Here is an 18,201-nt window from a genome sequence, read left to right as displayed (position 1 = left end):
TTCAGAGGAGAAGATTGTGGGTGGGGGCCAGAGTGAGCAGAAGGCAGGAAGCCATTTGGAAAGATGTTGTGATAACCCAGGTGAGGCGTGATGTTGGCTGGCCCACGATCGTAGAGCCGGGATGGCCAGAGTGCCAGATTCCGGCTTCTCGAGCCAGCTCACTTAATGTCTCTTGACTCAGAGGTCAGCGTTTCCAGTGGGGTCAGCAGGGGAATCACCTCTAGAAATTGTGATCGCACCACACTGGGATGGGATCCTGGCACCTGCGGAAAAATACAGTCCTCCCAGCTCTCCGGATACCTTCGGGGCTCATCCCCATGTGGGGATCTATTGGGAGGCGTTCTTGGTGCACCTAAGTACAAAGCAGACCCAAAGGGCGACGGTTTCCCTTGAAGTTCTTCCTTAAAGTTCTTCTCCTCCCTTCCAATGGGAAGAGAGAAGAAACTCAATTTAGAGATAATTCCGTTTTTCCACGATTAACCAAAATAATGATTAATAGGTAGACCCTTTCAATTTCATCCAAGCCATCTCGTGGAAGGGGTGGGGAGGACCAAGCGGGGATGGCGGGTCTCATGCCGCAGCAGCCCGGCGGTTGCCGCTGCGGGTTGTGAAGACGTGAGCAAGCTTTCATATTTCACATCTCAGCTGCCTGTTTCTTCTCTCTCGTGTAGTTAATATTCGTGAATGGCTGAAGATCTGTTTAAGATACCAGGCTTCTATGAAGCCTGCACCTCTTTAATTTTTAACAGACTCAGCATGCACTTGACACTTTTAATGATCAGTTCCCGTTCGTTCAGTGGATGGCAAGATGAGCGTTAGCTTAACCAAAGACCCGCGTGGTATTTCTGAGGCATGCTATTTCAGAAAGGGGCGGCACGTTCTAGAAATCGCGAGTTTGGTAAATAAATGGGGGTGTGACTACAAAAAGGCCGATTGTCGGAATCACTGAACGGTAGCTGTGGATGTGAAGCCTTCCCATCACGCAGGCCCATGAAACCCCCCAATCCCCCTGACCCCCCGAGAGTGATTGGAGCCTGGAGTTCCCCTGGGTGAGCTGCACTGTTCTCCCACAGGCGGCACTGGGCTGCATCTAATACGCCCTCAGTTCCGCGGACCTCCGCTAATGGTCTTGAGAGGGAGAAGGTTCAAAGAGGCTTGGTTCCCAGGCCTGCTAATGAGCACGAGGCCTCTTCCCCGTTAATGAAGCGGGGTTTGTGTGCGATTCTTTTCTCCTGCCCTTTTTGAAGGGAAGGCAGGCAAGGGTTCACAAAAGCAGCAGCCCGTCTTCATGGCACGGGGAGCACGCAGCTGGGCCACCCGAAGGCAGCCTGGTGGGGAGCTCAAAGCCGGCGGAGCTCGAGCCTGGGGCCAACGGGGCTCTGGGCGTGAGGCTGGACCTCCTGCCGGCCCGGCCTGTCGCTGGCTATAGGGACAAGCCTTTGATGGAACTCTTTGGGCCAGGAGGGCTGCACGGGGTCCCTCAGCAGCCCTTTCAAGCCTCCCCAGAGTAACGTGACTACTTTATTTATCCTGCTGCCTACACTGCAGCCGTGAGCCCGGTTAATAACTTCTCGAATGAATATCGAAGCCACGAAAATCCTTGTCCTAATTAACTAAATCGTTATTAGTCATTGGTACCCAGGCTCACCACAGCCACTGAAAAGGCCCGCAGATATTTTTCTCTGCTTCGCTCTGCCCACCCACATCCCACTGCAGGATTAAACAATAGAATTATTCAGGAGAGTAACGAAGGCATGCCAAAAAACACTGCCCCGATCACAATCATCTCCATGAAAGTCAGTGTTTTTCTGCAGGAATATATTTTGGAAGCTGACATCCCCTATTTAAGCATTATCATTTCCGCTGAAGTCATGCGTTGGATTTCATGCACATTTCATGCCCATTTCCACAAGAAGCGCCTTTCTACTTCTCTGAAGCCTGTTGTGGTATCGTAGAGTAAAAAGTCCTTCAGATGCATAAACTTATTCACATGCAAGTTCATCAATTCAAAGTCATGAAAGACTCTAGTTCGGTAATTAACATTTCTACATTTTAATTCTCCACACAAGGTAAAACTTGGCCGTGACACAATGAGATTATTGTGATTAGATACAAATTATGGAAATTACAGTTTCAATAACTTGCCAGTCTGGAGTAAGACCTTTCAACAAACCAAATTGCGAAAAAAAGGAGGTTTTTTGTTTTGTTTTGTTTTGCTTTTTGCTGCTTTCGGTGATGGGAACTTTGAGAAAATGTTAGTTGGTACACTGGCTTAGGGTGTTTCTCCCCGCCTCCCTCCGCCAGCGAATAGAAAGAATTATTTGCAATGTACATACATTTACCCTTCCATGACCCGCGTTTGGAATTATTCTGAGACGCATTCAAAGCTGACAGCTCCCCATGGCTGACCCCCTCGCGCCTAATCAAATCTTACGTTCTGTTTCCAGATAGCTGATCAGCTTCCTTGGATTTTGCTGATGACCCAGGAGAGCTTCGCCTGAAGATGGAAACACTGGAGTCGGAGCTGACCTGCCCTATTTGTCTGGAGCTCTTTGAGGACCCTCTCCTACTGCCCTGTGCACACAGCCTCTGCTTCAGCTGCGCCCACCGCATTCTGGTGTCACACTGCGCCACCAACGAGTCCGTGGAGTCCATCACCGCCTTCCAGTGCCCCACCTGCCGGCATGTCATCACGCTCAGCCAGCGAGGTCTAGACGGACTCAAGCGCAACGTCACCCTGCAGAACATCATCGACAGGTTCCAGAAAGCCTCCGTGAGCGGGCCCAACTCCCCCAGCGAGACCCGCCGGGAGCGGGCATTCGACGCCAACACCATGACCTCCGCCGAGAAAGTTCTCTGCCAGTTCTGTGACCAGGATCCTGCCCAGGACGCTGTGAAGACCTGTGTCACTTGTGAAGTGTCCTACTGTGATGAGTGCCTGAAAGCCACTCACCCGAACAAGAAGCCCTTTACGGGCCATCGTCTGATTGAGCCAATTCCGGACTCACACATCCGGGGGCTGATGTGCCTGGAGCACGAGGATGAGAAGGTGAATATGTACTGTGTGACCGATGACCAGTTAATCTGTGCCTTGTGTAAACTGGTTGGGCGGCACCGAGATCATCAGGTGGCAGCTTTGAGTGAGCGCTATGACAAATTGAAGGTTAGTCCGATCCGCCTTAAGCCAACCCCTTTCTGCCAGCAAATGTCATGGAAATAAAAAGTGTATTCACTGCTAGCTGCACGGCAGGTGAAGGTTTTCTCTTCACCTTTGTTATCTGATTAGTTTTAGCACGTTTTTTTGGCAGCCTGCAAAAGTCGCGCAGTCAGGCTATCTTGTAAAAGTTGACTGCTGCTTGGAATGTTAGCGTTGTCGGGGTGAGGGCGAATTCGAAAAATCTGGGTCATTTTCAGTCCTTGCAGGGGAGAGGGAGAGGGAAAGAGCGGGCAGGGGGCGGGTAGGAGAAGGAAAGAAGGGATAGCAGATAAAAATCTGACTTTGGGCATTTGGGGGGCATTTATTTCCTTCACTCATTCAGGAAAGCTAATTTCACTGGAATTGTACCTGTATCCAGTTACTCGCACAAACAAAAGGACAGAGGGAGGAATGCCTATAGCAAATGTGGGATTTTAGAGGACATGGGACTTTGTATTTCTTGTGTGCATGATATCCGGCTTATTGGTGAGCTAGAGTGCTCTGACCGTCTCGGGTTTTGGCAAGGGGTTCCTTTTCGTGTAGGCTTTTTCTTTGGTAACGTCACAGGTGAGAGTCTTTGAACTTCACTTTTAACATGAAATTATTAACCTAACTCCAGCACGGGGAATGATAATTGATATGACTGTATGTCAGATTAAAAATCTCACTCTCTAAATATGGATAGAATGCACCAGGGAAGAAATAAGCCAGGTCTCCAGATGTCTGTCGATCTTCAGGCGGCAGTGGGTCTAATTACGGCAAACTCAGCCGAGAGTTTGCTCTAATAGGGAGATACCGCCCTCGCTGGTTAATTTTAGATCACAAGACGCCAATTAAAAGGAAAGGAAGTATAAATTAAGAGCTTTGAGTAAATATATATCGAAGCCCTTCCTCTCAGGAAAAACACACACCGCGTTGTTGAACAAACAAAAAAATGAATCACATGAGTGAGAGTGTTACCACTCGGAGCACATCGACCCCTCTCACAAATGGTTCCTATCACTTTTCCTCAGCGCGCTAATGGGTGGTTGTGTTTGCTGGGAGCTCAGAGTTTATTCTGTGACGCTGGGATTACGGGACCACACCTGCCATGTGGTCGGGCTCTTTCTTGAGATGCTGAGGGAGTCCTGCTTCTGAATGTCACTTGGGGAACAAAAGCCTCACCTGAGCAGCATCTGTCACTTGTAAGCATCCGAGGACTGTTGGTGCAAACCCATCCGTGAACTTGGAGAGGACGTTAAGCCCGAGGATGTAGGTGCTGAGGACAAGGGGAGACGGACGCCGACTGGTTTTCCAGTGTAGTGCGCAGCCCTAGCCGAAAGCACACCTCTAGACATAATGAGAGACATAATGAGAGCAAAGGCAACGCGTGTGGGAATTGTGCCTCCGATATTCTTCGGAAACTGACATGGCAGTCTGTCTCAGAAACCGAGATGATCATTTCCGTCCCTTTTCGGTTGCCGGCAGAATGCTTGAGATGAGTGGACGTAGGTGTTTTTTGTTTTCCAAAACGTGAACGTGGTGGAAGGCGGTCTTTTCCTTACCCCTCAAAATGTTCCTTTGACTGGATTAACACTGCCTTTTAATGATCGATTGTTAAAACACCACAGTGATTGGTGTTCAGTATTAAGCAACCTTCAGACTTGATATTTAAACTTGATAGCCAAGTTCTGCTCATTATTTGTGGGCTATCATAAAGGAGTTACTAATGATGTACAGAATGTCTTCAAATTTATGAGAACATACTGTCATGCTCTAGGCTCTTGTGATGAAAATGAAACTCTTCAATTATGAGCTCTATGCACTTGTCTGATCAAGCCTGTGGTTTAGCGGTCGTCGATATGGTCACCAGAGGGCCCGACAGTTGACAGTACAGTATATTTCATCTTCTAATTACAGAAATAGAAGCATATAAACAGGACCCAGTACACCAAAGCACATTTACAGCCACTCAACAAAATACGTTTATGAGCATTTATTTACCGTCATTTCACAAAATGTGCTTATGAGCATTTAAACAGGTAACCTGCTATAGCATTGCATGTTTGTCGTAAAACACGCCCCTTACGTTAGAATAGAAAGATCATAAGAATATATTGACGTTTGGGGTGTCTTGTGATATTTCAGTTATCACATATTTATGAACGTATGTGCTTTTTGTTTATTTAAAACCCAAGTACAACATGGACACTAATTTTTGAGGAAAGTAATAGCCCATTGAAAGGACCAAAACCAAGGAAAGGTATTTTCTGTTAATTATTACTTTGGTCTGAACAACTGAATGTGCTCTGTGTCTTTTTCTGTGGCTTTAGCATCTCGTACAGAAATAGATTTGTGACGATGTGGAACTATAAGGCATGGAGAAATTGAGGGTGCTTTCCTTGAGAAGATGGTAGAGATGCTACACTTACTTGGCTACGTAAGGATGCAGGTGTCTCCTTTTGGAAAATGTGTTTGCTCTTGTGTTAGTAAAAGCCCATTATTTGGGGCGACTGGGTGGCTCAGTGGGTTAAGCATCCGCCTTCGGCTCAGGTCATGATCCTGGGATCCTGAGATCGAGCCCCGCATCGGGCTCCCTGCTCGGCGGGAAGCCTGCTTCTCCCTCTGCCTGCAGCTCCTCCTGCTTGTGCTCATGCCTGTCCCTCCCCCCAACCCCTGGTCTCTCTATCTCTGACAAAGAAACAAAAATACAATCTTTAAAAAAAAAGAAATTCCTTTTTTTTAAAAAAAGGTCCATTATTTGAAGATGGGAATTCTGCAGTGATTATGAAGAACAGTTATTTCTCGCACTAATCTTAAACTTTGGGGGGCACTTTTACTCGTATTAGGTCTCAGTATATATACACGTGCCTATGTAAAGAATTGGAATATCCTTTTGTACATTACAACTCTCTTTCCGGACACAAAAGGAAAAAGAAGGCATAAAAATTCCAACGTGTAGGATTCATGCAAATAAAATCTTCCATGTCATCTGAAATAGCACCGTGTCAGTAATCTGCTGCTGTCAGACGCTAGGCATTGGGAGGCACTCATAAAATATTGAAGCAAAGAGAAAATTAAACCAGCACTTCCTGCACTCAGTTTTAAGATAAAAAGAAAAAAGTCTTCCTGCCAAATGCATGTCTCTAAGTGGAGCATGTCATAATGTGGACCTGCTTGTATCATTTTAATTGAATTTTAAGAAGGCTCTCAGTCTTCAAGTCTGGATTCAAAGTTGGATTCATGAACCACAGAACATAGAAGAGAATTTAATAGAATGTATTACAGAGTTTTCAAGGAGTTACAATGCAGTAATTCCATTTTTTCTGTCCCAGCACACAATGTTGGGGCTCTTGCTTCTTTTCTCTAGTTATAGCTATAAAAATATACAAACCGAGAGGAGTTGACCTTTCCTTGCCCTTCAACTTTGGCATAGCCCCACTTCAAGTTAGGTGACGGTGAAGGTCCAAGCCATTGTTTTTGCATTTGTGACTCCCAAGGCTGGCTCCAGCCGTTCATTTGTGTGATGTCCATTTCGATGGGTCGTCCCACTGGACTTTTGTCATCGTTTGATAAAGACTCCAATGAAAGCTCCACAATCCTGCGTTGTCCCTTTCATCTGCAGGTAAAGGAGAGGGATTTTGCTCTTGGGTTTCATTTGTAGATTGTAAGGTTCCATAATTCTGAAAGTCCTGTGCTTTATTTGCTTTTGGGAAAGTTGTTAGTGGATACTTGGCTAGACATTTTTTTTCTCTTTCCTTAGAATTTCTAGAACTTGTTTCTTCTTTGAAAATAGTAGCCGATATAGTACAGGTTCCAGTGAAAAGGTGTGTGTATGTGTGTGTGTGTTGCATGGTATATCCCCGACGTGGACAGAGGCTGGCGATGCTTGGACACCCTCCATTGTGGAGGCTGGACCCCCACCACAGGGAATTATGCGACCCCAAATGTCCATAGCGCCCAGGTCGAGAAACCGTGATCCCTGAGAAAAATTTAGTGTTTAGCACTGTATTAATTTGCTAGGGCTGCCTTAACAAGGGACCACAAAGTGACCTAAGGGACAGATACTTACTATCTCACAGTCCTGGAGGCTGCGTTCCAGGCCTCTCTCCTTGGGTCGTAGGTGGCTGTCTTCTCTCGTCTCTTCATTCGGCATTCTCCTCGTGTGCTTGTCTTTGTGTTTGCATCTCCCTGCTTTATAAAGGACACCAGTCATATTGGAGGAAGGAGCCACTGTACTCCGGTATGACCTCATCATCACTAAGTATACTGGCCGTGACCCTGTACCCGAGGAAGGTCACGTTCCGAAGTCCTGGGGGTTAGGACTCCAACATGTGAATTGGGAGACGGGGCACAATTCAACCCGTAGCCGTTACTGACTTCAATGCATACCCAACTGTCTAGTCAACTGAGCACATACTATCCCTCCATCAAGGATTTTATCACCTAAGGTTAGGCAGAGCCCTTTGGCTCATACCACCCCATCACTCACCTAAGACTGACCACAGGGGCTTGCAGATCATTAATTCTCAACAAATTCTTGTCAGCTGCTTGACCGGTGATTGACTACAAACCCTGCATGAAAACTTGAATTCATAATAATGCTGTAGGTATTCATCCTTCTGTAGGAAGAAACATTCTGTAAGAGAATTTCTAAATAAGAGCAGAACCAGTTATTACAGGATATTTTATTTTCTCCATCTGGACGCGAACCAGTATTGTGGTCCATATTGCACTTTGTTGGCTTGAATGGTGTGGATTTTGATAAACTGAGTCTCAGCAAGTGGTGTTCACATGGGTTTCATGCTACTGTGTGAGGGACACTTGGTAGACACACCGTACCCATTGTTTCATTTATCCTCCAGTCAGCGATAGCTGACATGTAGGTTTTTTTAGCAGGCCACCAAATAGTAAGCTCATAGATCCTTAATAAATGAACAGGCCTAGTCCCCCTTCTTCACGGAACTTATAGTCTACTAGAGAATTCCGATCACGTAAACGTCTGTTGGTGGTGGAGGGAGGCCCAGCATGCCCAAAGCTGGGACACCAACCCCAAACCCGAGCACTGGAGAACGGCTTCCCAGAAAAGGACCATTGCACCACCATTCCAAGCCTATTATTAGAAAACAGTATCGAATTTGCTAGATGTCTGTAAATTCCCCGGTATTAGTCATTCTTTTTTATTGTTATCTCACATGACATGCCTTGTGCAACCCTATATAGTAATTCAAACCAGGTCACAATAATTCCAGGCTAGATTTTAATCTAAAATATAGCTATACCTTATGACATTTTGCCACATACCAGTGGGCTATGTGGGTGAGTCAGACATATGTCTTGTAAAATGTTTTGGTTATATGGGGTCTCACCAGTTCTAACTGGGCCCTTCAAAATGCAGTTCTGCTTGTGTTTCTTTCAATCTGCAATGTATGTTTAAAGTCCCCTTGTGATAAAAATATGGTTTCCAAATATTTGTAAGTTACGTTAAACCTGTATTTGAATTTTCTTCATTTGGTACCGAAAGGATTTATGACACACGGAGTAAAAGAAAACATCTCTGAGGATTAGTTTTTAACAGTAAACTTAGGGCCACATCCTTCTCCCTGAAGAATCTCCTCTCCCTTCCTTCACCTGCAAAGAGGAAGGTGTTTTTGCCTGATGCTTTATTATTATTGGAATCACTTGCAATGATTCTTGTAAGTTTGACAAGTTCTGGAAAATGCGGAGATAAGTACACAGTCATGTGGCTGCGTAAACACATGTAATTCTTGGGTACATTGCTTAATGTTCAAAAAGCCGAGCTAACGATGTACTTACGTGCATAGACACTTGGGAGAACAAAATAAAATATTTTACGTAAACCCTCACTGTTGTGCCTAGAGCAGAGGAAGCCCGCAATATATGTTAGAACAAAACAGTGTCTCTTGGAAACCAGGGGCTAGAATGGGATGGTGTGATGGGTAAGGTATGGACTTGGGAGGAAGACCGCCTTCCAATTATTTTATAATATAGTTTGTATTATTTGTGAGATAAGAGTCCGTGTTGTTGCTTTAATGTGTTTTGTCATTTTGTTCCTAAAGCTCCTGGCAAAGGGCAGAGGCAGAACAGTGAATAAACACTTGTTGATGGACGTGTCTAGAATTGATGGGTTGGAGAGGCGTGTTTCGGGATTTGAAGGAGGAAGAGATGACTGGTCTTGAGTAGACAAGAAACCTCGCTTCGGGGTGGTGGGTTTTAAGCTGCCATGACAGATTGGTGGATTGTGCATCAAAGTAGAGCGAGGCCTTCCTCGGGAGTGAGGCCAGCAGAGACCTGTTGGCAGGAGTCTGCAAGATGGTTTAGAGATTCTAGACGATGCTGGCTAGAGCCTGGGGTGCCGACTGAGGGGCCAGGAGAGAGAATGTTGGAAGAATCGTGTTGAGGAGATTCTGAAAGCCATTGAATGCCAAGCTAAGAGTTGGGAACATTTTTACTCTTCTCTATGCGGTTAACACTGAAGTGACCTTGTTTTTGAGAGGGAGGCTGATGGAATGCACATTTTCTCAAGGTAAGGTCAAATGAACATATCCGCGTCCACAGAAGAAATAGAGGGGGAGAAGACATTCACATTTCTTTACAATTTATGGTCTCTTTTTTAAGTGACAAGGTGAAGTAGTATCATAGCTCAAAACCCACCGCACTGTCAACAGAAACATGCAGCGGTGGGGATTCAGCATCCTTCCCGGGAACATGAAGAAGAAACAGGACGGTGTCATCTGACGTGTGCTAATCTCTTCTGACTCTTTGAGTCACTCAAAGAAGGGTGCCGTTCAAGCCTCTGAATGCCTGCTATACAGCTAAGTAATGTTTTAGAGCCAGAAGCAACCTTGGTGCTCCCCTTGTCTTATCCCCCTTCTGCAGATCAGGAGTTGCGGGCCGAGAACAGTCACAGACATTGCCGCCGAGCACCCAGCCAGGTGCCTGCGCCAGGGCTGGACGCAGCCACTCTGTGGCCGGGTCTGTCCTGTGTCTTCCGCTCCTCCTGCCACAGCTGCCAGTGCTAACACATGAATCTTGCCTCTCAGTGCCCTGGGCATCCTTGAGGCTTCTTTTGAGGCATTGAGACTAAATACGGTGGTTTTACAGTGCTTTGGAACACAACAGGCCTGAATATAAGCCACCGTCACGGATGTCGGCCGATGCCTCTAGGACCACCAAAAAAGCTACTTTAAGATATCTCATGCTGGGACGCCTGGGTGGCTCAGTCAGTTAAGCGGCAGCCTTTAGCTCAGGTCAGGATCCCAGGATCCTGAGATCGAGTCCCGTATCGGGCTCCCTACGTGGTGGGGAGTCTGCTTCTCCCTTTGCCTGCTGTTTCCCCTGCTTGTGTTCACTCTCTTTCTGTCTCTCTGACAAATAAATAAATAAAATCCTAAGAAAAAAAAAGACATCCCTATGTTGTTATTTTTTACTGCTGTACCAGTGTAGGTTGGGTTGTCTTGAGGGGCCGGACCTCATGTCAAGAGGCAGGGTCACAGAGATGGACCCCGGTGCCCTCAGGGACACCACAGAGAAGAGGATGCTCACGTGGAAACAAATGAACTGTTAATTGCAGCTTAAACGGGCTCATTGATTTCTCTCGGGGGAATTTTTTCCCTGAGTGTCTTAATATACAGATAACAATTTAATTTTATTGAAATATACAAGCCGAGTGAGTGTAAGTGAGGAGTATCTGTTTGTGCATGGTACTTGAATTCCGGTTGAAAAGTTTTGAAAGAATGCGATTCATCTTGGTGGTTCCAGAGTTAAAGCTAGCAGAATATGCAGACATTACAGTAACTGAACGGTCCGGTTTTTTAGGGTTGAGATATTCAAAACTCTCCTTCCTTCCATGTCATTGACATGAATTAAGTCCTTCTTTTCAATACTGGATGAGTAATAAAGAAGACGTGAGTGGCCTGAGAAAGTGAATGTACCTAAAGATTTTATTCATTCTCAATAGGTGACGTAAGTGTTCTGGAGAAATCTGATAAAATTGCATTTACAAAATCCACTTAAAACATACTCGCTTGATGCTTTGGACTTTAAGGCATGATACTTAAAAGTCTTTGCATACCCGTGAGGATAGCTTTTCAGCTGACAGAGGAAACACACTTTGCATTTCTCATCAAAAAAGAAAATGCTTGTAAAGTGCCTACCGTGGTGATTGGCACATAGTAAGCGTTCCGTGAGCGTGAGGTATTATTATATCTGGGCATTTACTGTTACAGTAAAGGCTTCATTGGTGTAATCCAATCGTGGATTTCCTGACAGTATCATAAATTACTCAGTGGTTATAGGGTCGATTTGTGTTTCTGGCTGACATGGGAAACTGAACAACCTTCAGGGGAATTATAATTGGGTGGAAACTTTGATTTGTCCTTCTCTCGAAACCAAGCTAGGTAGTAAAGTGGACTTTTAAGAAGCAGCGAGTAGTAGACTGAAAGAGAGGGCTTGAAGAACAGGCACCATTTTGAAGTCCAGTCCATGGTGAATGAGCTAGTCTTCCACGCTCCGGGTCTTTATCTGATGGAATCAACCCCACAGGTGTTGACGGAGGCCCCGTGGCCATTTCCTAGGAAAGAGAAGCTGGCTGAGGTGCCTGCCATGATTATCACGTTTACAGACACGTAGAGACAGAGGAGACGAATGCAGATGACACGGCAGGCGGGCAGCCCGGACCAATCACAAGCTCCATTGGCCAGCTTTCTTTTTTGTTGTAGCCTGCCCTCGGTGGGTGAAGGAAGGACAGAGCGAGCTGCCTGGGCTCTGTTAGCAGCTGTCTCCCTTAGAACCGGAAGAAGAGGCTCTGGTATTGGTTAGGGCTGGAAGAGGAGGAAGGCTCTGGAGTTCAGGGGCTTGCAGAAGGGAAAGACTTGAGACGCTCAGAGCCCCCGCATTGTAGTGACCCTGAACCTGTTCTTAGTGTTCTTCTTCTGCGTCCCTGGGACAGAATGCATAGAACAGCTGTCATCCGCCTTCTCCCTTATATCTTCTTTACATCTTAGTGGTGAGGGAGAAATCAGGAAAATAAGGGTTTTTATTCACATCAGTATAAACTAGGTTATTATTACTAAAACAACTCGGGAATCGTGAAAGGCTTCTACCCCGTTTGTGCCTTTATAAATGATCTCGTCTCCCCATCTGCTTTATCAAATCCTGCTTTAAAAAAAAGAACCCTTATTTATTCACCCAATGACTGTTTGTTTGTAGCTAATGAGATCAGCACTGGGTAAACTCTGGGAATGCAGAAATGAATAACTAAGATAAGTCCAGATGTAGTTATAACCCACGATAGGAGTGTATAAAAGGACTATGAAAAGAATTCTATGAAACTCAATCCGTGAGATAGTTTTTAATCTGATCGGTCATCAGAAATCGCTGACTTCGGTGTCGCTGTCTGGAAATTGTCTAATTCTGAAAGCTGAAGGGGAAACACATTTCTGGGGAAAACACCATCCAGCAGCCACATACTAACATTTGCACTGTGCATTCCCTTGGAGCGGCAGGTCAGAGCAAAAGCCGAGGGCTCCGATCCATAATAAAATCTGGGCCAGACCCTTTTCTTATTAAAGGTCTGCTCCTCATGGGCTGGACTGTTAGCGCTCCTCACGTGCTTTTCCTCAGAGGTCTCCATGTCCTTCCTGAGCAGGGCTCCCAGGTCAGGTAAATATCAGGTTCGGAAGCAGCTGACGTCATTTCCGCTCTGAAGGGACCCATCTCTAGGAAGACGTTGTGAGAAGCAACTGGAGGAAGTGGTGTTGTGTTGCCAAGCCAGCTGGTGGGACTTTTTTTTTGTAATGAATTTAGGCGTTAGGCTGAATATCCTGGCCTGGTAGGGAGGTTTATTTCTCCCTCCTTTGACGGTTGACCTGGCTGTCCAGAGCTCTGGAAGACCTAGGAGACCTCGGGTACCTGTTCAAACCCCACCTGAGGAGCTTGGAGGGAGATGCCTGGAGGGAGATGCCCTCCAAAGCCCTCATGCTGCATCCACGCCTCTACAAGAAAGTCTTGTAGGCCAAGGCTGGCTAGTAACAGGGAGAGGGAGTGAGCCTTCAAGATGCTGCTCTAAGTTGTTTTGAGATGTGGTTCGAGGGTATTTGTTGACTCAACATCCAGGAGCAGCTATTACCGGGAGTGATGACTAGCACTGGTAAATCTCCAGATTGATAGTTTGCAAAGCACTCTCAAGTATTATTTGATCCTTGGAACAACTGTGTGGGAATGATGATACCTGCTCATTAGGGATCTCGGGGGGATTAAATGAGATAATGTAGGGCTGAGTGTCTAGCCCAGAGTCTAGTGGGTGGGAGAAGCTTGGTACCGAGGAACCTTTTCAATCATTTGGAGCACGAGGCCACAGGAAATTAAATAACATAACCATGGTTAGAGAAATCAAAGTTTGGGGGCTCATTCCCAGGGAGCCCATTTTGCCCCTAATCAATCACCACCTATGATTAAGACTGAAAGAATGACGCTCAAATGTACTACGCTTCGAAAAAATCAGTGACGGGGAAAAAGAGCTCGGGTGATGGAAAGATGAAGCACTTTGCCTTTCCTTTTGACACCAGGGCTCCCTGGACCGAGCAAAGAAATTTCCTTGAACGTGGTGACTGTGATTGAAGATGATCTGTTTTCCATCCTGATAGCAATAAAGAAGGAAAATAGAAAGCTGGAATATGAAAATCCATGTGGAATAATTTCTACGTATTTCTAGTAATGCTGAGTTATTCAAAACTCACCAGCTCCTCCTTATGTAAGTGTTAAATGAAGGAATGAACGAATCTCCTGACGGTCCCTAAATTCATTTCATCACTTGAAATGTGGTGATTGATTTGCCCTGGTTAAAAATGTAAATTTAGAGCCGCAGTCTACGAGTTTGACATTTCAACTCTCTTAAGAGACTTCTCTGAGTTCTTATTCATATTTAGTTATTCTTGGCAAAGCACGGATGCAAATAAAAATGGTCACTACCATTTTTATGTAAGTTGTGTTCATTAATAAAGCTTTTTGATCTATTATGCATTCCTCTCGCCACGATTGCTTCTCAGTCGGAATTGTAGGCTTGCTTAAATTCATTTCTTAGACCAGAATGTCTCAAACACAAATGTACGTGGGAACCACTTGGGGTCTTGTGATTCAGTGCAGATTCTGAGTCAGCAAGTCTGAGACGGGATTGGAGTCTGATGGCAACTTGTGGCTTGGCCTTGCAGTTTTCAAGTTGTGTGCATTTAGGTGAAGGGAAAAAGCAAAACTAACTTCTCCGAGCCTCATTTGCTCCTTGGTAAAACAGGAGGTAATAATTCCAGATGAAATCCTGTAACACTTGGCCCTTGAGAAGCCTGGGACAAGGGCTAGCGGCTCCCCTCTCCATTCCTATTGTTATTCCCTGAGGACTTCCATCTTCTCCTCCTTTACTCCAAATTTTAAGCCTCTTCCTGTCGTAATCAAGACAATACAGGTTCTTCTGAGAAGCCAGATGATGTGAAGTTTCTGTAAATACAAGCGAATAACCTCCTTCCTCAATCCCTCTATTGATTCCACATTTTTCTGAAAGGACCCAACACTAGGCTCCCTGAAGGTTTCTCGAGCTCAGCTTTTAATGAAATTCCCTTATCTCAGACTTGCCGTATTGTCTGTAGCCCCCCTTCCTAATTACATAGCATTTGGCATTATTTAATAAACATTCTAGGGGCACAAGCCTTCCCGGCCCAACCATTTGTCCATTTCTCAAGCCCGGTGAGTGTATCTTACACAGTCCCTTTGTACTGGATTACTCATTTTTCAATGACTACAGCGTTTTTGAAAGCTACAAGGTATTTTATCAGTAGTAACTACTTGTTGAAACAAATGGAACAGCCCATAATAATTTAATCAGATTGTAGTCTCCACTGTGTTGGTAGAAAGTGCCCATCAGATAAAAAAGGAAAACCATACCTAGCCCACCAGCCATTCTTTTGAATTTTGAATACGTAAGCAAGTGAAACACTGCCTTTCAGGTCCCTGCATTCATTTCTGAAACTACAAATTGCTCCCCAGTGATTTCTCTCGAGAAAGTCTTATGAAGAGACTGTTTGATTTTTTTCTTTTTAAACTTTATTAGCTCAGGCAGAGGTGATGAAACATTTGTCATTCACAAGGGGTAGGAGAAACTAACTAGTATGTATATGTATACTTTTTGTGTGTAGATTTTGTCCTCTGCTGCCTCAGAACGGTTCTCTTTAATTCCACTTTGAGGCAGGATACTAAGAAATCACGATTTGCTTAGGGGGTCAATTTAACAGTCCACAACTGCCTCATTCTGGCTGCCTGTGAGGCAAGGGGGCCCACGCTGGCATCTGGGGAGCCAAGGTTAGGGATGCTGCTAAGCATCCTAAATGCACAGGACAGCCCCCTCCGCCCCCACAACAGAGAGTCAACCAGCCCCAAATGCCGGGGCCAGGACACCCTTGGATTGACCCAAAGTGTCTTTGCCAGTGACACAAAGGGAAATGCTCAGCTTTGCTCTCAGAGGCGTTGACTTACCTGTGTGACCTCCAAAACCAAATCTCTTTGGAGATGGGGAAAACTCAGCCTCGCAGAATCCCACTTCCCCCATCTGTGGCCGCCCCAAGTGGCTGGCTAGCAGCGCCCCAAGGCTCTGTGCATAGCGGATTCCCCCACCTTGGGCCCCCAGCCCGACTCAAGCAGTTTGGGCCCGCACATGACATCCTTCGGGCTGTCTCAGCAATATTTAAACCTCCGCAAGCTTATTAAATATTCTCTAATCCCTTCCTCAAATATGACTGAGGTGCACTTGACATTATCTGCTATCCCGTAGATTTCCGAGTCATTGAGGCTCACCTTCGGGGCGACCTTCCAGGTGTGGCTGTCTGTGTCGGAGACAGCCTGGGGCTTTCGACCAAGCGGGAAGTCTGCAGAGAACCCACTGACGGCTGAGATTTTTTTCCCCCAAGTGACTTACATTTGATGTATAATAGTTTTAATTGGGATACATTCAAGGTGAATTATTTCCACAGTTCAAAAGTTACTCAGTAAATCTGTTAGTCTATTTTAAATCTATCTTCCAAAGGAGCTGTTTATATTTCTAGAGCTCTGCATCTTTATCTGCAAAACTGTTGATTCTCAGCTTCTCAGATCGGGGGCTTGGAATGTGAGTCTCGGATTCAGATGTGAGTCGTCAAAGCCCACCTCATTTCCAGGGGCCTGTTCCTGCAGGCCGACACGATTTATTCCACAAGAGGGTCACATCGTGGAAGCCCTGACCTGGGAGGGCCTTCATTATAGTCTAGCCCCGTGGTTCCTGTCCTGGCTGCACATAGATCACCTTGAGTGGGGTGCCCAGCCCAGTGCAATGAGATCGTTTGGGTTCTACCTCGGGCCCTGGGATTTTCCGAAAACTCCCCCAAGTTATTCTAACATGCAACCTTGCTGGAAAAAAGTTCAATCCTGCACAACCTCTCAGTTATGAATGGGGAAACTGAGGTCCAGATTAATTCATCAAGGCAGGAGTCAGTGAACACTGTAAGAGCTAGCTACTAAATATTGTCAGCTTTGTGGGCCATCTGGTTTCTTTTGGAACCCACTCAACTTGCCTTAGTGTGAAAGCAGCCACAGACAATGCTCACACGGGTGGGCGTGGTTGGCCGGTTGGGACCACGGGCTGTAGTTTGTCACCCCCTGGTTTGGGACTCACAGCTGTTTAGTGGAAATCCATATGCCAGACCACAAACAGACTGGCATTCGGGAAATGTTCTTCCATTTGATGCCGTCTTCCTGTTTGAGGCAGGGTCTAAAACACACTCAGTTTGTGTAGAAGTTAAATAAGTACCCTTATGTAAGTTAACACAGGCCTCCTCGTGTACTCAGCCTGCCGCCCAGAGATTTTCATTACCTGTGGTCTCATAGGAGGTCTTTGTGTTGAAAATACTTATCAAATTGAAGATGATGATAATAATCACAGTGTCTCCGTTTTACTAAAGGAATAGACCAGTCAACACGATTTCTATCCAAGAGATATTTTCATCTGAAAAGTCGGAAAATGATTTCTTCTGAATAACTCTGAGCAAATTTGAGTATTCAGTCAAATAGCTAGACATGCCTCCTTTGGAGGCCTTGGGAGTGACCGTGGAGTAAGGCCAAGGTAGAGGAAATGAAGCCATCACAATTAATGTGGAGAGTTATGTGTTTGGCTCTGAGCACAGTGCTGGTCTGTTTTGCTGTTTGCGGAGCACTTCTTCCAAAATGCACTCACGAAAATGAGTTCCTTGGAAGGTTCAAAAGCCATTGAATCAGGCCTTTTTTCTTGGAGACTGATTTACCTGTATTTGTTAGTTACCTACTTGTCTGTATTTTTTAAAAGATTTTATTTATTTGACAGAGAGAGATACAGTGAGAGAGGGAACACAAGCGGGGAGAGCAGGAGAGGGAGAAGCAGGCTTCCCGCAGAGCAGGGAGCCCAATGCGGGGCTCCATCCCAGGACCCTGGGATCATGACCTCAGCCACCCAGGTGTCCCTACTTGTCTGTATTTTTCAGAGAAGTTTATTCTATCTCTTCCATCTTGTGTCTAAAGAATACACTTAATAAAAGTGCTTAAAAAAACAATTGTATTTACAATGATAAAATGGCTTTCTGTCATTGATTTCTCTGAATGGATAAACACTAGAGATGGTGAAACAAAATGAAATTTGTTTCCCACAGGAAGTGTGCCTTGTCCATCTCTATGACCCCCCTCTTTTTGGTGCCCTCTCCCGGTGATGCCTCCTCTCTGCGGTGCCCCCCACAGATTTGACGACAGCTGTATCGAAGTTCGCTTTCTCCACTTGGTTTACTCCATGCTACTAAAACTTTACTGCTGCCTTAATCTTTGATTCTCAGGGCTCAGGGAGAATCATTTTTCCCCGTGCTGTTGAGAGTTATATAGCCCTAAGTGATTTTATGAAAAAAGTGTTGCAAAAGAGTGTTCTAGAAGGTGAGTGATATGAGTTAATCCCATGGGTTTCTTCT

General features: G+C 45.5%; 1 protein-coding gene across 4 annotated transcripts in view; it reads left to right on the top strand.

The window, feature by feature from the left end:
* Nucleotides 1-18,201, top strand: part of MID1 (midline 1) — a 339,535-nt gene that overhangs the window by 231,918 nt on the left and 89,416 nt on the right. For all 4 annotated transcript variants that reach the window (XM_045996151.1, XM_045996148.1, XM_045996152.1 and 1 more), the window contains exon 2: nucleotides 2,448-3,163. In XM_045996151.1, the coding sequence (XP_045852107.1) occupies nucleotides 2,504-3,163 (660 nt within the window). In that variant the 5' untranslated portion in view covers nucleotides 2,448-2,503. The remainder of the gene's footprint in view (nucleotides 1-2,447; nucleotides 3,164-18,201) is intronic.

The sequence above is a fragment of the Meles meles genome, chromosome X (assembly GCF_922984935.1).
Source record: "Meles meles chromosome X, mMelMel3.1 paternal haplotype, whole genome shotgun sequence".
In the NCBI taxonomy this organism is placed as follows: Eukaryota; Metazoa; Chordata; class Mammalia; order Carnivora; family Mustelidae; genus Meles; species Meles meles.
Note: the sequence above shows the minus strand (reverse complement) of the source record. Positions and strands in the feature narration are given on the sequence as shown.